The sequence below is a fragment of the Phacochoerus africanus genome, chromosome 1 (assembly GCF_016906955.1).
Source record: "Phacochoerus africanus isolate WHEZ1 chromosome 1, ROS_Pafr_v1, whole genome shotgun sequence".
Classification (NCBI taxonomy): Eukaryota; Metazoa; Chordata; class Mammalia; order Artiodactyla; family Suidae; genus Phacochoerus; species Phacochoerus africanus.
The window spans coordinates 125676668-125698497 of record NC_062544.1 but is presented as its reverse complement, the minus strand read 5'-3'; the positions used below and the strand labels follow the sequence as shown (position 1 = coordinate 125698497).

Below are 21830 nucleotides of genomic sequence, written 5' to 3'. Positions count from 1 at the left end.
TTGGGAAAACAAACCTAGTAGCAGCTATTTAAAATGCAAATAAATATCCTTTCTGACCCCAGAAGAATCCCTTCCTGAGTCTCTATCCCACAGAAGCAAAACCATTAGCAGTTAAGGATGTAGGCAGCAGGCTGGCTACTGCTTTGCTCAAAGAAGCAAAAAGTAGGAAACAAAGTGAACGTCCACAGACAGAGGGCCTGGCTGAGGAAGTCACCACACAGCCACACCTTAGAACAGCAAGCAACCATTAAAAAGGGGATCAAGGAGTTCCCGCCGTAGCTCAGCAGTAACAAACCTGACTAGTATCTATGAGGGCATGGGATTGATCGCTGGCCTTGCTCAGTGGGTTAAGGATCCAGTGATGCTGTGAGCTGTGGTGTAGGTTGCAGATGTGGCTAGGATCCTGCATTGTGGTGGCTTTGCTATAGCTCCAATTTGACCCCTAGCCTGGGAACTTCCATATGCCACAGGTGCAGCCCTAAAAAGAAAGCAATAAATAAATAAATAAAAAGGGGATCAGTGTTATCCTGGGATGTGAATGGATGTCCATGTGGTACTGTTGAGTAGAAAAGAAGTGAAAGTATACATAATAGGATCCATTTTTGTAAAACTGTGACTAGTAGCCCCTGCTAATAAAACGTGAGATTGTATGTGCCAGTAAAGAGTTACGAGCATGAGGAAAAAAAAAAAAAAAAAAAAAAAGCAGAAGGAGGCACACTGTTATGTGCTAACAATGTACCAAGTTACATGGATGGATCAGAGTGCAGAGGACTATTATAGTCAGAAAAAGTTGGGGAGGCAGAAAGAGCCAATGAGATTAGAAGTAGACTGAACTGAAAATAGCATGTTTAAGATTACTACATTTGTGTATCTATATAAGTACATAGGAGGATACATGCCTCTCTTATGTGACAGTAAAAAAAATCCATAAAGAAACTGATTTAACAAGTTTTTGTTATAAAAAAATACCATGTGAAGAGCAGAAGAAAAATTTAAACAGCATGCAATTCTAGTATTCCATCAAAGTACTTTATCCTGATTATGGTACCCATTTCATTTGTTTGGCTATGTAGATTGAGTCTAATAACACAGATGAGCAAAGTAAGAATCACACAAAGTCCTATTAGCCACTCTCGCAAAAAAAAAAAAAAAAAACTTTCTAAATCTCGCTACAAATCTTTGTATTAGTTTTAAGAGTCTTTTTAAAATATCAAGCATAAAAGGCAATGAAACAAATTTCATACTAGAGTTTATTTTTGACCTTAGGAGATTACGAATTAAGAACTGCATCATGTATGATTAGGGGCTGAATGCTTGTATTTTAACTTATTTTAAATTGAGATAATTTCCTTCCCTGATCTTTTTATTACCTTTCAAACACACAAGAAGAAAAGGTATACAATTTCTTTGAAGTTCAATTTGAGAAATGTTTTCTTAAAAACAAAATATATAAGTAAATCTAAAGACTGAAATTTCTAGATGCAAAAAGAAACAGCTAAATTTAGCTCTTGCCCTCCACCCCAAACCAGTTTTAGGGGCTTGAACATTTGTGGGAGGAATTACCCCAGCCAGGCTGTAGGTGCTACAGCATAAAGCAATAAAAACTCCCTCTTCTGGTCATATATAAGACCACAGCTTAACAGGATTGATATAGCAGGGTTGTGTGTGTTTATCTTAACTAGTCAAAACACAAGTTAGTCTTATGAAATCACTGTCAAAAAAATACATCTTCCAGCAAGTATAACTAAAATATGGATTTATATCCTGAAGTATCCCCTTCAGAATCTTATGCACAGCCATCTTAATGATTTCTATATGTAGCAACCAAGTCAAGAGTAGTCCTGATGAATATTACAATTTAAGTTTCTTTTTTAAATTTTACTGACGTACAGTTGATTAATATTAACAATTTTTATTTATTGATTTATTCAGACGCCTAGAAATTCATATTTTCATAGCCTCATTCTGGTGACACAAATCAGACTGTTGAAGTAGTTCATTAAATCACAGTAAGGCTAACTTGGGAGGACAGATCCAACCAGCCTCCAGGTAGAAAAATAATATACTGAAATACTAACAGACATTCTCAAAGAATGTGTTTATAGCACTGCATGTGATAATACTAACAATCAGACACTAACAATCTAAATGTCTACCAATAGGGGGCAGGCTAAATTAAATACATGAATAAAGTGGAATAATAAGCAGTCTTTAAAGAGAAGGGAGTCATACATATTAAACATGTGAAAATAAGCTAGATCTTTATTTTATTGAAAAAAATTTTAAATTATAGATGGAGTTCCAGTCGTGGCACAGCAGAAATGACTATGAATCACGAGGTTGCAAGTTCAACCCCTGGCCTCACTCAGTGGCTTAAAGATCTGGCACTGCTGTGAGCTGTGGTATAGGGTGAAGACACGGCTCAGATCTGGTATTACTGTGGCTGTGGTATAGGCTGGCAGTTGTAGCTCTGATTCGACCCCTAGCCTGGGAACCTCCATGTGCCACAGATGCAGCCCTTAAAAAAAAAAAAAAAAAATTCATTATAGTTGATTTACAACGTTCTTTCAATTTCTGCTACACAGCAAAGTGAGCCAATTATACATATATACATTCTTTTTCTTACATTATCCTCCATCAGGTTCCATCATCAGTGGTTGAACATAGTTCCCTGTGCTATATATATAGCAGGTAGATCATTAATTTTAATATGTAAACACATTATAATTTAATTTTCCATATGTATGAGGGAACAAGAAGTATGCAGCCAAATATTTCTTTGTCCAGGGTCTAGAAACCTTCCAAAGGCATATGTCAACCTGTACCCCTGAAGAGATGGAGAAGATTTACTTATTCTGACTGCATATTCATCCTTGAGTGGTTGGCTAATTTTTTTCTTTTACATTGTGTATTACGATGTTAATAATGAAAAGTCAGAATACACGAGGCTTCTGCTTTTTAATCAATAAGTTTGTGTTACCCAAATGAGAGCATCCTTTTGTTTCCTGGCTTACATGACTAGATCACTGTCTCACTAAAAAACAAAAAAGCAACACCAAAAGAACAAATGACCCTGAAGTTTTTGTTGTTGTTTTTTAGGGCTGCACCCAAAGCACATGGAAGGTCCCAAGCTAGGGGTCCAATCAAGTTGCAGCTGCTGGTCTATGCCGCAGCCACAGCAAATCCAAGTGTCATCTGCAACCTATGCCGCAGCTCACAGCAACAGCGGATCCTTAACCACTGATCAAGGCCAGGGATCAAATCTACATCCTCATGGACACTATGCCATGTTCTTAACCTGCTGAACCACAACAGGAACTCCATGACCCCAAAGTCTGGCATTGCTGCAATAACTATTTTCTACCTCCACAACTGTGAGAAAATGTCTAAAGACTCAATGAATATAATACATCAAGGCTTTTCATTCAGGTCAATACACCTCATTAAAAATAAAAAGGGGGGGGAGATGTACAAATTGAAAGAACCCCATAATTCATAAGCTAAGAAGATTCATGCACCTGCTTGAGGCCACTCCACCCCATCCCTAATCATTCCTCATCCCTTCTTTTCCCATACTGCTCAACCCCAGCCAGTCAGTGGGCCCTCCTTCTTTCTACTCCTGTGCGCAATCCTACTCCATCAAGCCTTGGCTGATACCTCGCAGCCTTGGCTGCTACCACCTTCACCCAAGCTTTCTTTCCCACTCCCACTCTCACCTGGACAAGTGCAATACAGCCCACTGACTATCTCCCTGCTTCCACTCTTTCCCTCTACCATGCCACAGAGCAACCATAAAGCAGATCAAGATTCTTCCTTGCTTGAAACCCTCCAGTGGCTTCACATGTCTCGTACCATCCAATACTGATCCCCTCCATCTGGCCTCAGCAACCGCTTGCCCAACCTCAACCTGGACCCTCTCCTCTTTGCACACTGCTCTTCTACCTCCTCACTGGCCTTTCTCCAAGCTCATTTCCACCTCAGATCTTTGCACCTGCTATCTTCTCTGTGGAACACTGATCCTCCACCATCTTCAAATGGCTGACTGACCTTCCATATCAACTCCTCAGAATGGCTTCCTTTAACTAGCCTTATCTGAAATATCTTGCCCCAGTTATTCTTTCATACTATCCCTAGCCTTTACCACTACCTAAAATCATCTTATTTTACTTTTCATCTTGCTTGCTCCACCCTCCTTAAACAGAATAGAATTTTCGTGAAATAAAAGACACTGCTTTCCTAGTTGAGTGAAGAGCAATGCCTGAACAAGAGACACTCAATAATATCTGCTAAATGCATGAATAATATCATGGCCAGTTTTTAAATTTTTTTAAGAAAGAAACCCCAAAGGCACAATTATTAATAAAGGCACAAATTTTAGTATAAAGCAAAAATCAATACATTTTATAACTAAAATTGAAAATGGTACTCTTATAAATGGAATAAATAACACCATTTTTATATACACACACGCACGTGCACACACACACCCCTAAGAAAAATGATTAGGCATTCCCATCATGGCACAGCAGAAACGAATCCGACTAGGAACCATGAGATTGTAGGTTTGACCCCTGGCCCCGCTCAGAGGGTTGAGTATCTGGTGTTGCTGTGGCTCTGGCATAGGCCAGCAGCTACAGCTCCGACTGGACCCCTAGCCTGGGTATATCCATGTGCCATGGGCATGGCCCTAAAAAGACAAAGAAAAAAGAAAAAAGGGAAAAAAAAAAGATTAAATTATATTAGCTAGGGAGAAAGTGATCCTTTATCTGATGCTCCTGAAGTTATTTGAAAATTTTAATTAGCACTTTTTCGCTTGTGGCAAAGAAAAAGAGAACTCACTGCATTAATTCTATATCATACTATTCAGTGAAAAAAAATCTTAGATCAAAATGGTCAACTTGGGATTTCCTTCAAGAGTTAAACTGAGGTCTACCCTGACAATGCTTGTATTTTGATGTGCCTGCTCTAGTTTGCTCCCTTTCCTGGCTCAGCCCCCAACTGCTGGAGAAAGGCCTGGCATGTGTCTTTGAAGCAAAAGAGTGAAGTATTTTTGGCTCTGCAACAAACTGCAGTCTCTGTACTAACTGCAGAAATATGCTAACCAATTCTCTAAAGAAACTACAAGATGTTATGAGGCTGGAACAAAAAGAGGAGGAGTTTGGCTTTGGATAACTACTATGATTTAGGGTTAAATAAAACAGAAGAGCCCTAAGAGAAATCCAATGACTATGCTAAATCAAGTATCTACCTACTACCATTACGTCTTCAAATTACTAAATGTCCTCTCCGAGGTAATGGGTTACAATGCTGACCCCGCCACTCTAAGCAAACCTAAAATTCTACCTGAGCTAGAACATCTGTAATTAATGACAGTTTTGTGACATGTGGAGTTCATTACATCTTCTGTAGATTTCCTCTTAACTCTATACATCCTTATTACACGCAAAAGAAACACATGTAAGTAGACAGAAAATCTACTTGGGACATTTTATCTGTGTGAATGATATTTAATTTAGGAGTTTGATCTGTAAACTGGGAATAAAACCATCCACTCAGTGGGTTGCTAAGAACAGAAAATAAGATAATACATGCAAAAACACTTTATGAATCATCAAGTACTATTAAAAACTATCATTAGTCCACAGATTTTAAATGAGTGCCAACCCTAAAAAGATTAAGTATCACTGACAAAGTAAAATAAAACCCAGATTACAAATTTGCAGGGGCCAAATTTAGCTAACAATTGGAAAGCAAAAAAGAAACATTTTCTTCTTCATCCAAAAACAAAGTTACTTGATAGCCAAACAAAGTAACTCATTCAAAATACCTGAATCTGGAGATCCTGCTGCAGCACAGTGGGTTAAAAATCTGATTGCAGTGCCTTAGGTTGCTCTGGAACCCAGAGACAAATGTGGATGGACTGAATATGTAATGTTCCTTCTAAGGTATATAAAACTATATTTCACATGAATGTGCATATACAAATAAAGAATGAGTTTGAGGAGTTTCCGTCATGGTGCAGTGGGTTAAGAATCTAACTGTAGTGGTACAGGTCATTGTACAGGTTTGGGTTCAATTGCCGGCCTGGAGCAGTGGGTTAAAGGATCTAGCATGGCCACAGCTATGGCTTGGATTCAATCCCTGGCCTGGCCAACTTTCATATGCCCTTGCAAGTGAGCCCCCCACAAAAACCCCCCAAATACCTAAATCTGTTATTTTCCTTGTCTAAATCAATCAGATGACAAAAGGGAGAAGGTGTTCTTTATTAAACAGCAAAACCTTTGCTTTGTGATGTAGATTAATTTAATTATATGATGGCAATCACTGGTCACAGCTAGGTGAAACTGGCGTCAACAGTGCGATCAGCATTTTTGCCAGAAACAGCCCAGGGGATCTCACAGAGTAAAATTCATTTTGCTCTTACACTAATGTTCTTTGAAACCAATTAATTAGCTCAAAAAGTATGAGTAATTTCTATTTACTCATCTTCTGATTAAAACGACATTTTAGGAAAATATAATTTATGCTGGCATCTCAAAGAATCCAGACCACCTCAGTGCACTCAAGGAACATTCAGTCAAATCAATGCATTAGCTGTTTGTTAATTTTACAGGATTCATGATATCTACAAGTAGAGAAAGCTCTAAGACTGCAGAGGCGTTTCAGCTAAAGCTACTTTCACAAAGTTATAAAAAATCCAGCTTTATGATATCCCATCTGGAAAGAGGAGTCTGAGAAAAGGGCAGAGATGCTTTATACTGAGCCCAGACTCATATGCCACTTATAGCAACTAGGAGGTGATTAACATGTAATATCAATGGATAAATGGCAAAGGATATTTACCTGTGATTTTTCTGAAGCTCAACATGAAATGCGACAATTCTGCCTATAAGTAAGGCATTTATTTCCAAGGCTAGGGTTGGCCTCAGGAAACAGCTCCCTTAACATCAAAGGAAACTAAATCCAATACCCTGAGCTGCTGTTTCCCCAAACATAGAATGGGTATCACTCCGCAACATTAATAACATACGATCTCACATGAAAACTTATTCCCCTTCCAAATCTCTTTCACTTTTCTGAAAACATCAAGCTACTGGGGCAGGGGGCGGTTGACACTTGCCTAAGACGTGTCTGCCTCCTTTTTAACCAAGGAAGCAGGCCTTGGGCTCAGTGGTGGCAATGGTAAGAGTAGCAACAAAGAATTTAATCTTTTCACTATATTTATTTTCACGCTGACCATCCATGGCAAAGAACACTACTTTTTCCGTTGATGATTCCTGAAGGTTTCCTTTGTAAAAGATTACTTAACTACAAGTGGTTTGATTTAAAGAAAAAAAATTAAATGGAATTAAATAAACCATAAAGATGGAATTCGATGGATTAAAATTGGGAAGAGGTGGCAGAAGCACCTGGTCAGGGACTTGGGGCTGAGCCAAAAGGTGAAAAAGTGGGTCAGCCTAACTCATCTGAGGTAAAACTTCAACAGCTGACATTCAAGCAAGGTTTTGATTAATTATAGAGATGCTAAATGTGGCACCTGTCTGAGCTGAATTAACATCATACACTTATTTCACCTGAATCAGAAAGGTTGCAAGAAGTTATGGTGTTCTTCACAAGCAGACTCAGAGACAGGTGGCAAAGCACAGAGCAGCATAAGCACACACCTCCTCAGAACCACCTGGGAAGCTCTTTCATCACAGAACCCTGAGGGCCCCGCAAGTCATCAGCTGAGACTACCTGATCAGATCCACAGTACATGTATGTAAACTGGAACACACAGTGTATTCCAGTTGGTGGTCAGTTTAGGACCAACACACTCATTACTAACTAAATGATCAACTCAGATACCCAACTTGGTTAACGACCTCAAAAGAAAGGTGCTTCTGGCCGCAAGTAATGTCACCATCTCAGCCCTCCTTCATACGTAAAGTTTTAGAGGCAACTGATGGGAGATTTCCAGCACATAATACGAAAAGTTAAAAATCGGTTAAAAAGAGCAGGGCCCTCCTTTAATGCCATCTTTGCTAGACTCAATGAATCTCTGAAGGCCAGTCACATTGGTCACCATGCCAAGCATATCATCACAGAGTGAGGGGATCTGCTGCGAGTATAATACACCCTGGTTAGTCTATGAGTCAGAAGCAGCCTAGGGAGCTGTTCAGAATGCAGACTCCTAGTCCTACCCCTGGCAATTCCCAGCCAGCTAGTCTGGAGTGGGCCACTTAGACTCTGCTCCTCTTTGATTTGGATGCACAGGGGGTCTGAGATCCACTGATTCAATTTTATTTTTAAATCTGAAATTACCAATAAGAAACATCTAAAAATAGTGAATAACTGAGGTATGAGGCCTGCTGGACTATTTCAAAATATCAAAACAACATCAAGAAAGCATGGTATTACTATGCAGTTTGCAAGAAAGAAAGCAATCAGACTATGAAAATGGAAATGCCAAAACGACGCTGCAATCACTCACCATCATTGTTCAAATGGAAAACCTGGTTAACAGTCAACTCCCCAAAACACAGCTCAGCTAGCAAAAAAGTACAAGTACATTCTGGAGATACTACATTGTAGGTCTGGTTTCAGACCATCACAATGAAGTGAATATCAAAATAAAGCAGGTCACACAAATTTTTTAGTTTCCAGTGCTTAAAGTTATGCTTATACAATACTGCAGCTTATAAAGGATGCAACAGCATCATGTCTGTAAAAAGCACGCACGTAATTTAAAAATTCTTTATTTGTAAAAAATGCTAACCATCATCTGAGCCTTTAGCCAGGTGTAGTAGCAACAAAAATCACTTGATCAAGGATCACAGTAAGAAACATAATAACAATGAAAAAGGTATGAAATGTTTCAAGAATTCCCAAGATGTGACATAGAGACATGAAGCAAGCAAATGCCCCCGGAAAAATGGCACCAAGAGATATGCTTAACGCAGGGTTGCCCCCTACCTTCAATCTCTAGAAGATGCTGTGAAGAACAATAAATCAAGCCATAGAAAGTAAGGTATGTCTGTAGGTCTCTCACTACTCTGGGAGATAACCAGCTCACCAATTCAGAATAATATTACCACCTACACTGCTGCCAGAGTCACTTCCTTCCCTGTCACTGCCAGGCAGCAGCGGTTTTAAAACGAACTGCCTGTTGAATTTTGTAGCAACTGCTCATTTGTTGATAAAAGTCACAGATGAGCACCAGCAATATGTGAATTACATATTCCAGAAGACTGCCCACACATTTTCACCAGTTTCATCAAAAGAAAGCAGAATCTCTCCTGTAGCAGGCATGAGTTCTTCCTAATACAGTAATAAATGGACTGCAATGGCTACTTAGAAAATTCTTGTATTTCAAAAATTTGTTTTGTTTTTTTGATGTTAACTCTGGAAAACAAACATGTAGCAAAAGGCCTTCTGGAATTACAACAAAAGTATTTGAAACGGACTCCAAATACTACTTCTTGTTACAACCACTCACCCCAAAGACAGACAAGACACTCACAGCACTGGGAACGGTTCTGGGTGCTGGGTGCCCTGGCCACCTCTCCTTCTGCAGTGAGTGGGGTGTCACTCCCAACGCATCCCAGAGCCATCACATGGTGCCTTCTTCTACTTAGTGGCACAGCCCCCAAAACCATACATCTATCCTTCTCTGAACCTCCTGTTCACTCCAGCAGCCTTCTCCTTAGCTGCTTCCCTCAAAGAGGGGCTCTTTTCACACTTCCCAGCTGAATCCCTCTCTCAGTACCTGGCCCTCATCTTTCTGACAGAGACTTTCTTCTCTCTTGCAGCTTTAGTAACTCCTCTGCCACTAGAGGGACCAAAGCCCCCACCCAGTGGCCCGTATGGGCTGCATTTCCTGCCTGGCCACAGAAGTCACCTGACTATGTGCATGAATCTTGCACTCACACCACATCTTCTTCTACTTTGGAAATTACAACAAGTTTTCAAATTCAACAAGCTCCTGCAGTGGCACAGTGGATTAGGAATCTGACTGCAGCAGTGCAGGGTGCTACAGAGGCACAGGTTCAATCCCCTGCTCTGTGCAGTGGATTAAAGGATCCAACATTGCCACAGAGCTCAGATTCAGTCCCTGGCTCTACAACTTCCTTATGCTAAAGGTGCAGTCATTTAAAAAAAAAAAAAAAAAGTCTTATTAGAAAACAGTATGTATGCTACATATAAGCAGAGTGGAAATATGATTTTAAGACACTCTCCTCCCCTGCTCCTAATACCCAGACATTGTAAGAGAGAGACAGAGGAAGATAAAGAAAATTATCTCCATGAAATGCGCTGTACAGAGTGGATTACTTCTGGAAGAGGGGACCATGAGGGCCTCTTTCTACCTAAGGAAGTCCTGGAAAAGGTTACACCTTTAAGTGGGCCTTGATCCAAACAGCAGCTGTTTTCATACTCCCACTTCCTCTCTCACTCCCTTCGAATCCACTTTGCTCACTGATCTTCTACCACTAAATCACATCAGTCAGGTGCCAACCAAAAAAAAAAAAAAAATTTGCAACAGGTCCCTACCGACATATCAAGGCCTGGGGTGTCTGATGGCACTGCATCTCTCTGAGCAGCCTCAGCCTACCTTCGAAAACAGCACTTCCGCACGCGGGCACATCAGCTCTCACCAGTGGAAACTTGGTGGAATACATTCCAGACAGCCTGGAATTTCCTGCCTCTGTGCTTCCTCCCATCACCCCTGCTGCCAACCTGGAGCCACCAAATATGGTTGTTCAGTGCACAAACTGTGTAGCTGTATGTGTCAGCCCTGTTTATTCTCATCAAAACACTTCCCATTACAGGTGATTATTTCAAAAGTATTTTCTGTATTTTTCACTATTTTACACACCTAAAAATTGAGCATAAAAATTTGCACATGGGAAAAATTATCCATTCTACTCTTCAGAACAGTCTAATGTGAAGGCCATTTCCTTTAAGAAGGCTTCTCTGAGTTAGTCTCCAAGATGCAATCTGCACTCCTCTTTGTCTTAAAACTTTGAACTGTTTTAGGACTTTATAGGTACGCACACTTTGCTTTATCTACAGCTGTACCTTCATCTGTCACACCTATCAAATGTTAGGCCTTGCATGAGGGGCTTCACCATGCTGTTTCACTTATCTTCTCTGGGAACAAATGAGGTTGCTATTACCATCCTCACATCATAACAAAGGAGGCTGAAAACTTGTTCGGCAAAGAACTAACCATGGTTCTTTCAAGTTCAAGTTTAAATCCAGCCTAGTCTGGCTTCAAAATCCTTAACACAAAAATACTTGGCAACTGACTGATTGCCTTTTCCAATACTAGCCAGTTAAGAATCTTAAGCAGGGAGACAATCTCTTATTCAGCTTTGTACTCACGCTGGTGCCTACTCCAGGGCCTCACCCAGAAACAAAACCTCAAAGAATCTTTTTATGATTACATAAAAGATTCCTTGAGAAAAAAAAGTGGGATGTTGATTATGATACTATGACTCTTAAAACAACTTCTTGTCCCCAAAAAAAGCCTGGAAGGGTCTAGCTTTAAAATGTATTTCAAAACTAGGCTGTATCCTCAGCTCTACTATGCTGCCTCAGCCTTGGTCTGTTATTATCTTTACCTCTGAACCATCCTCCCTGCTTCTACTTTTCTCCCCTAGTCTATTCTCAGCAGATCAACCTGTGAGACAGCCCTGTGTTACTCCCTTACCTAAACCTCCCAATGCTTGCATACATCTTTCCACTATGGCCTACAAGCTTGGGTGTGAACAGGGCCCCAGCCCCAAAGGCCAGACTTCCCTAGTCGCTACGCCCTCCACTAACTTTACTAGCTATCTTCATGTGTGCTTGGCTCTCCCCGCTGTGTGGAATGCCTTTATTCCAGATGGATGCATGGGTGCCCCCCAGAATCACTTAGGGCTCAGGTCACTGGGGTCATCTCCTCGGAGGCTTTGCTCAAACATTCTATTACAGAAAGGCCCTACTGCTACTCCCTGTTGCAAACTTGCATTTGTAGTGGTGAGGGCAATGGGAAACGACTTGCAGTTATTTTTTAAAACGTGTGTAGTTAGTTTTCCCTTTCCCTCCAGCCAGATTTTAAACTCCAGGGAGGTAGGAATCATATCACATATCCCCAGGGCCTGAAACAAAGTGGCCACCCAAATACTTCTGAGTTGTTACTAAATCTAATTGGTTATAAAATTAAATTTTGCGATCAGAATTTTTTGCCTTTTGTCTTTTTAAGGCTGCACCCGCAGCATATAGAGGTTTCCAGGCTAGAGGTCCAATCGGAGCTACAGCTGCCAGCCTACACTACAGCCAGAGCAACACAGGATCCCATCAGGGTCTGCAACCTACACCACAGCTCACTGCAGTGCCAGATCCTTAACCCACTGAGCAAGGCCAGGGATCGAACCCACATCCTCATGGATCCTAGTCGGGTTTGTTAACCATTGAGCCATGACAGGAACTCCTGATCAGAATTATTTTTAAACACCTAAGGCCACATCACAACAACTCAAAACAACCTTATTTGGATTCTCCCAGGATCTAACAGAGAACAACATAGGCTTGTGTAGCCTAAAAGCCCAGGGATGGCTCAAGGGATCATGAAACTCCTCAAGTCACAATGCCTTTCTAGGCACACACACATTTTGATGGGGGAAGAAAGCACAGTTTTATCATATTCACAAATTAGAATATCAAGGTAGATTTAGAACTACTAAACTTGGACATTTCAAAGCCACCTTTCCTTTCAAGGAGCCATGTCTCCATACTGTACGTGTATATATACGTATATAATTTTACCATCCACTAAATTCACAACCTCAGGATCTAGAAGGAAACAAATCTTTCATTATACCAACACAATATTACAATAAAGATTTTATAAAATACATTTTCCCTGCCTAATTTTAATAAAATCAGAAAATGCACATTGCTTTCAATAAAATTCAGAAAATATCCAACATCTGATAGGCATTAACCCATTCAATGAATTAGAAAACCTACTCCTGACAGGAGGAAGGGTATTGTATCGTACCCATGCTGTCACTTGCCTTCAGTTTAATCCTGCTTTACCTCTTACCCTCTAATAATGATTTTTAAATGCTTAAGCACTTACCATAATGTGATTGAAATGCCTGCGGTTTGACAACCTGATTACAGTCGTTACACACCACCAAGTAGAAATCATCGTGGGCTGGACAGAGACCAAATATTGGCATGTCTGCAATAAAGAAAGAGCATCATTCACTAATGTGGTTCTCATTAATATGAAACCATTTGAGGTGGCAATACTTTCTAAAGGAGCTGCCTTAGGATAAAACACACCAGGATAAAAGTTACTGCCATTTAAAAATAACTGACTATTAAGAGAAATCAAATCAGGCTTACAGAAACACCATCATAAAGGGTTAAAATAAAATGCGTGAAAAACATCAGCATGAGGTAAAACAGACAAATCTACTAAAACGAAAGCAATGAATAGATTCACACGATAAAGCAACTTTAGATGAACTCTACCAAGGGTCATGGGGAAGAATCTGCAACCACATAAAATGTTTAGCAATTCACAAAGCTGTACCATCTAATGGTTTTATTTGTTTATTCATTCTATTCCAGCCATCTGGTCTCAGAGTTCTATGGAACAGTTAAGAAAAGAAGCAGAGGTTTCATTGAGGAGTAAAAATTGCTGGTTTCCTCAGCATGTAATACAAAGATAATTATTTTCATACTTCTATTTTCAGGTCACAACCACCTCTAGTCCCTTTGCTTACATACTGATGACAATGGACAGGAAGAACCTCAGCACAAACACATTTCATGCATTAATCTCAGTTTAGTTACTCAGTTCAGGACAAAATACAAGTTGGATTTTTTTCATAGTAAGAAGTTAATTAAAACACAAATATAAAACTGAACTCTCTGTATATACATGAAAACAAAAAAAAACTGCAGAAAGTACAGCAACTCAATACCTGGTAACATATGGTTAACAAAAAAGTTCTAACAGTGAATAACTAATTGTTAGTACAGTTTAGATCCAGAATCTAAATCTTGTAATTATTTTTGTTTGTGCTTTTTTTTTTTGGCGGGGGGTTGGGGGGGGGTGCACTCCAAGGCATATGGAGTTCCCAGGACAGGGATTAGACTTAAGCCACAGTTGTAACCTACACTGCAGCTTCAGCAACATGAATCCTTAACCTGCCGTGCAAGGCTATGGATCAAACCTGTATCGCAGTGCTCCAGAGACGCCGCCTATCCCAAGGTGCCATTGTAGGAACTCCCAAGTATTTTAAGTATTTCAAAATTTGTATTTTACACTATATGCACTATTTAGAATATCTGCAATTAATGGATAATTCACCTATTTCTACTAGGTAAATATTTTTGTAAACCAAATACTAAGTTTAAAAAGGGGGAAAAATGATCCAAAAGGCTGATTAGCATCTGCTTTCCTTCTTTTAAAGATTTAATTTCACACTTCCTCCAGCTTGGGTAAGCTTATAGTTTTAAAGGAAACAGACAATATCCTGAGGTAATATAAAGTGATGATAATCTCTAAAATATCAAATTACAGATCTAATATCCACATATGGCTACAGCTCAGATTTTCTTTAACAGTTTCTAGTACACTGAAGTGCACCAACAGCTAGCTGCAAATCTGAGATATACCAGGGACACACAATTCTGGGATGCAGGAATGGCCTCAGGCAGGTTATACATGCCATGATCTGACTTTATGTGAACAACTACTTCACTCCACACCATTATAACCCCACTCCAGAAAGGTGGAACTGACTCACAGAGAGGTCAAGTCCTCTAAGAGTTGGGATTTGATACTGATTCTTAACAACAGCTTGAACTTGGTCCCTGGAAGACCAGAGGAATATGATTTCTGGAAACTCCTTCCAGATTCCAACTCCAATAAGCTGAAAGGCAGAGCCGGAACACTTCTGACCACATAAACTGATAAAATATCCTAAGAAGGCTGCAGTAGACTGCTGTCTTCTGTGGCTAAGCTTAAAAATTTCATGAAAAATAAGAGCCAAACATGGAGTTCCTGTCGTGGCTCAGTGGTTAAGGAATCGGACTAGGAACCACGAGGTTGTGGGTTCAATTCCTGGCCTCGCTCACTGGGTTAAGGATCCAGCGTTGCTGTGAGTTGTGTAGGTCACAAACGTGGCTCGGATCCCATGTTGCTGTGACTCTGGCATAGGCTGGTGGCTACAGCTTGTATTAGACCCCTAGCCTGGGAACCTCCATATGCTACGGGTGTGGCCCCAGAAAAGACAAAAAGACAAAAAAAAAAAAAGAACCAAACAATGTGCTATTTTCTTTGAAAGCATGCCCACATAGAGTTAAAAACAATACATTTGGGAGAAGGGGAAAGGTTATATCCATGCAATGATCAACATGTAATAAGCCATTTTCCACAGCTACTTGTCTTACATTTCATTAAAAAGAAAAATTTAAAGACATTTACCTTAAGTTTCATATAACCCTATGCTAAAAGATTCTAACATAGGACAATTAAGATGGAAAATCTGAAATACAGGAATGACATAATCCCTGTCCTGGGAACTCCATATGACTTGGAGTGCTCCCCCCCCACACCCCCCGCCAAAAAAAAGCACAAACAAAAAATACTTACAAGATTTAGATTCTGGATCTAAACTGTACTAACAATTAGTTATTCACTGTTAGAACTTTTTTGTTAACCATAATTAACAGCAGAAAAGTATGAAATGTCTCTAAATATCAAATCAACAGTTTCATTAATGAAGTCAACTCAATTAGTTTTAATAATTAAAGAGTAGTTAAAGCATTAAAATAAGTGTTCTCAGTTTAGACTTAGGCTTCTGCAATGTGCCTGGTCTGTACAGTTTCCCACAGAACTCAATGTCAAACAATGCTGTTTAAAATATGTTACTTTGCCAGATACCAAATACTACTGGGGACTAGCCTCCCACCCCTTTATAAATAAGATGATTGTAAAAAATAAAAAAACTGTACCAATCCTTTTATTTATTTTTTGGCCACACTCGCAGCATGTGGAAGTTCCTGGGCCAGAGATCCAATCTGCAATGCAGGTGCAGCCTGCACTGCAGCAGTGACAACACCGGATTCCTAACCTGCTATGCCACAAGGAAACTTCCTACCAATCCCTTTAAATAAAAAGAATTCAATTTGTCACAATAATCTTAGGTAGAAAACTGTTCTTTTTTTGCTCTGATTCCTTTGGTCCTTTTGGGAGACGTAGAAACTAATAAAACTAAGGGAGAGGTCCTGCTGTGGTGCAGTGCATTAAGAATCTGACTCTCAGGTCACTGTGGAGGCATGGATTCAACCCTTCGCTCAGCAGTGTCACAGCTGTGGCACTAGCTTAAGCCACAGCAGTGGTTCAGATTCAATCTCTGTCCTGGAAACTTCCATATGCCATGGGCGCAGCCATTAAAAACAAGCAAACAAACAACCAAACAAAAACACCAAAAACCAAAACAAGAAAACACCTAAAACAAAACAACAACAAAAAAAAAAACTAAGTGAGAAGGGGTCATTCTGTGAGGGACCAGGAACCTATACTTCCGTAAAAAGTTCTATTTCCTCAATAACGTATGATTATGTGCAACTGATGATAATCATAATGATAAACAGGGGGCATTTTCTGAGAGACTGCTATGTGCCGAGTTCTGAGCTAAGCAATTTGTATAATGTTTAACCTACAATATAATCTTCATCTTCTCAATGGGGACAAGAACTTGTCTACTATCAACCAGCAAAAAAAGCACGACCAGGACTCAAACTCAAGTATGCATTATCTGTGAACTCAGTTCTTAACCTCTTAGAAGCACATCACATCTCCCTAAAAAGCCTTTGTGTGTACACATACACGTGTGACACACACACACACAATCGTGGTGTAAAGAAACATGGTACCCTATGAATTCATGCTACCCTATGAAAGTGAATTCCTGGAGAAGAACCTAAAGCAACTTTAATTTTAGCTTTCTAAATTCTTTACTTTCAGATATCCGCATTTGGATGTAAGCTAGAAGATACAAAGTAATTTAAATAAAATGTCTTCTTCCAGGGAAAAAAGGGGAGTTCTATATCCTTTTTCTGCACTGGAACATTCCAGGGGCCTTAGCAACAGGAGCAGCATGTGGAATGTTGTGGCAACAGAGAAAATGAAATAATTTTTGTAAGAGACAGTATGTATGTTTCAGAATATTTTTAAAGTTTAAGTTCACAATCAGCCCATCTACAAATTAAATATGGAACTTACCCAACCAAATGCAAGGACTCAAACTCAGGACTTGTTTAAGACAGAAAACAAAACACAGTTGCTAATGTGTTAAAATGAGTTCCCCTGAATTTAATAAAAAAACAAAAAACATGGAGGATGATGGAGAAAAAGAATGTATATATATGTATAGTTGAGTCACTCTGTTGTACAACAAAAATTGACAGAACATTGTAAATCAATTACAATTTTAAAAATTAAGAAAAAAACTAAAGTTTACAAAATATTCTTTAAATAAACACCTTAAGCCATTATATGAAATATAATGAAAAGTTTTAAAACTGCTCTTGACCCCACAGGCTCCAATTTAATTTGAAAAATGGATTTCTTAGTGCATAACCCCTAGGTCTTTCTCAGGATTCAGGTCACCCTAATCTCCCAGTTAGTGAGTGACCAGGTACCCACATCTAGGCTCCCATGTACTTAGGAGACCCAAGCCAGCAAGAGTAGGGAGGATTGAGTTAAGCACATGGCATATGAGCTAAGGTGTGCAGAACCTTCAGCCCAAAGCCAGACCCCAGCAATTACTGTAGTGCTGCCCTCCCCATTCTGAGGATTGTGCCCAACAAAACCTGAGCAATGGAAAAAAGCACTGCACCTTTGCAGTAGCCCAGGCGTCTCCCTTCTCCCACGCACTCCAACTTCAGCATGCCAATGACGCCCACATTTCCATCTCTAGCCTAGACAGCTCCCGAGCTCTGTCTAGACTCACATATCCAACTGCCTCCTAGACACTGCCATCTGGATGTCTTACATGCATCCCAAATCAAACAAGTGCGTCCAAGAGCTTTGCTTCCCAACCTGCCCTGTTCCCTGCATCCTGTCCCCTAGATCTTTCCCCTTTCAGGCAAATGACCCTATCCATCTTCTCAAACTAAAACCCCAGATAATCACCTCTGACTCCTCTTTTCCTCTCCCAGGTCAGCAGCAGGTCCAGTCAGCTCTACTCCAACACCTCTTTTCAACTCTTGCCATTATCTAGGTCACCACTGAGATCCTGTCACCAGAACCTTTCCCATGGACCATGGAAGAAAACTCCCACATGAATGATAATCCCTTCCACACAGGTGCCAGAGTGATTCTTTGAAATCCTCCAACAGATGGCATGACTACTGTTAACATTTCCCCAGCAACTTCTTACTCCTCTTGGAATAAAAATCCCAGCCTCTACCAGAGCCCAAGAGGCATCACCCAAGGTTTATAACCTCCCTCCACTCATTGTCCCCTTACCCTCTGCTCCCCTCCCCTGGGCTCACTCTGCTCCAGGCACAATGACCTCCCTTCTCTCCTTAGAAAGCTCTTCCCTGGCCAGGCTCTGCCCTTGCTCGTCATAAGAGGCCCGGTGCATTCTCACACATCAGGTCTTAGCTCAGCTGCCATCTCTTTAAAGGACTACCCCCACTTCCTCCCCATTAGTTACTCACTGTCACAGGTATTTTAACAGAGTGGCTAACAGTGTGCACCACTCTCTAGCACTCTCAATCCCACAGGATCTCGGACAAGTTCCATAACCTCTTTGAACTTCAGTTTCTTCATGTGTCAAATGGAGATGATCACAATAACCAATTCACCAGGCACTTCTTGGGGTAGAAAGATTAACAAAGCTGATACATGCAAAACCTTGGAAGTGTTCACTCAGTGCCCTCCAGCAACAGCTTGTGAGTTAGGGTCATGCGGACCCACTGTATCACTCAGGAAACTAAGCCACAGAGACACTGAGATCTCACAGGTTAGTAAATGGCAGAGTTAAGATCTGAACCCAGGTCTGCTGGGCCCAAAAGCCCAGGCAATTTTCAACATTATCCCAGAAACACTGCCAGAATCTGCCTCCTTATGCCACGATAACTGCCAGTGCCCCAAGGTCAGACCTGTGGCCTCCGCACCCCAGTACAGAGCTCCTAACAGGGTCTGAGTTTCTTCCCACTTCAGCCTCATCCACTCTGCTGCCAAAGCTGCCACCCTACAAAGCAATAAAGCCATTTCTCTCCTTGAAGCCCTCTGCTGGCTCCAAGGTGGGACTGGGACCCTGGAGCCACCTCTCTGTAAGCAAGGACCTGGCACTCTGGCTCCTGCCTCCTCTCCAGGCTGAGTCAACCCACTCCAGACTCAAGATTATCTGGCCCTTCTCAGAACCTGTCTTGTTTTCCACAGTCCTACCTTTTGGCCACAACTTTTCCAGCAGCATGGAAAAGCTTTTCACTCTTCTTTCTGGAATTCCCACAATTCAATAAGCGCTGTGCTCTTACTTAGACTATTTCTATCTCCATCAGTATTTTACTCACTGATTTATGGCTCATGGAATGGTGATTTTACCAGTGGATGCCTCTGTTGCCCTGAGAGGACACTCCTTGCCTTGCCTCGCACAGATCCTAAGAAGTGAGCCCTCACTGTGTGACTGTGAAATAATGACTGGCATCTGGAACTGTCCCAGAGCTTCCAGCTACTCTTAAAATAAAAACTAAACTCCTTGACAAGGCTCTCTCCTCACTGGCTCCCTGCATCTGGCTCCCAGGCCTTCATTTTGTCCTGGGTGCATACAATGCTCTCTCCTGTCACAGCACCTACTACTTGCTCTTCCCTCTTCCTCTAGATCTCGACCTGGCTTGCTGCTTTAGTTCATTCTGTCTCAGCCTCAATGTCACTTCCTTGGAGACTTGGCCAGGCAGGCTCTGTTACTTGCTTTCAGAACAATGACTTAGTCTTGCCACACAGCACCATACCCTGTTCGTGACCATCTATCCAACTTTGTGAGCCTTCATCTTCTTCTGCTAGACTATGTTCCACATCTGTCCTGTTTTCTGCCTAGTGACAGTGCTGACCAACAACTAACCTGATGGATAGAAGGCAGCAAATGAATGAGTTAAAGAACACTGGGCGGATAGTAACCCAAGTATTGGATAAAGTCCCTGTGGTACCACCATAAGTCAAGGGTATAGTGGTGCCTTTATGTCGTATAACGGCATATAGTCACCCACTGGAATCGGATATCCATTCAGTGAAACAGAAGTTCAAGGGTGAGAAAGCTGCCTTGAACATATCCTATTCCTGGTGGCAGTTTCTGGCAAAATTTTGTGTTCCAGGGTCTGATTCTCAAATATGCACACTGGTGAATTCTCTTTTGCTAGTGTGTGCAGTGCAGTAACAAGAGCAGTTCCAGAGTCAGACTACTAAGTTTCAAGTCCCTATTCTTGCTTTTAATAGCTATGTGAACAGGGTTAAATTATTAGCCTCTCTGGACTTCAGTTTCCTCATTTATAAAATACAGTTAACACTTCACAGTGTTATTCTGAGGAAGAAATGAACTAATCTGTGGAGAGCACCCTGTGCCGAACACGTAGTAAACACTCAGTGTTAGCAAAATAAACAAAACCACTAGAAATGTTCTGCCCAGTTTTCACTAATTAAGCTCACCGGAGATTGACGTACACACCAAGTGACAACTATTTTACAATGTGAGCTTAACTCTCAAGTGGTCCTGGCCCTGCTGCTGATTGCACACTCCTCCCTGAAAGCAAGGAAAGACAGGGGAGGGGCAAAGGAGACTTGCTGGCACTCCCCCTACAGAAGGTTAAGACCCCAGCTTTGGAGTTTAAGCTCTACCCTGTAAGCCTGGCAGAACCCACAGGTTTAAGCAAGGAAGTCACACGATACAAAAGGTCACTTGGGTGTAATGTGGATCTACTGATATAAGGGGGCAGGGGTAGTCCCAAGGGCTGCTACAAAAGTCAGAGTGAGAAAAGAAGGGCCTGTGTGATGAAGATGAGGGAGACTAGACTGAAGACATGCTCTGGAGGACCCTGTGAAAATCTCAGGAGACCATGAATGGGACGTGAGGCAGAGGGAGGAAGACAAAGATGGCCTGCAGTTTGTTCCCTGATCACTACAGCTAATGTGGCATGGATGCTGGGAGACACAGATGGAACACCCAGCTTGCTGAGGCAACAGAGCCTGGCAGTTAAAGGCACAGTTGCTGGAACCACACTGGCTGCATTCAAGTCCCAGCTCTGCCACTTGGAAGCCTTTACCTTAGCTTCCTCTTCTACAAATGGGTAAAGTAAGAGCACCTACTTTACAGGTTGTTGGAATGACTAATGAATAGATGTAAAAGGCTTAGAACAACGCAGTAATTGTAAACATGAGCCATTTTTTAATCTTTCAGATCACTGTCCTCTAGTGTTTGGTCTAAACAGTGGCTGTTCTCCCCTCTGCCTATTCCAACGCACCCTCCCCACAGACACACAGTAATCAATGATGTTTTTAAATTGTAAATGTCATCTGGTCTGATTAAACCCCTTAGTGGTCCTCCAATGTAAGTCTGAATGAAAACCAGTGCCTAGAAGGCCCTATCTGATCTCTGTAACCTCAAGACATGGTATTCTCCTCATCCATATAGAATTTTATCTCCTTGACAGTTACACTCACATGCCAACCTCTCTCCCACCTCAGGCCCTTTGCATTCCCTCTGGATGGAACGCTCTGCCTGGCTGGCTCCAGGTTACAGCTTACATGACATTGGAAACACCTTCCCTGACCACCCAAT

The 21830-nt window shown here is 41.1% G+C and overlaps 1 protein-coding gene across 3 annotated transcripts in view; it reads right to left on the bottom strand.

Moving 5' to 3' along the window:
- ATXN7 (ataxin 7) overlaps positions 1 to 21830 on the bottom strand; it is a 138322-nt gene that overhangs the window by 37993 nt on the left and 78499 nt on the right. For all 3 annotated transcript variants that reach the window (XM_047778496.1, XM_047778511.1, XM_047778504.1), the window contains one exon: positions 13106 to 13210. In XM_047778496.1, coding sequence (XP_047634452.1) covers positions 13106 to 13210 — 105 coding nt within the window. The remainder of the gene's footprint in view (positions 1 to 13105; positions 13211 to 21830) is intronic.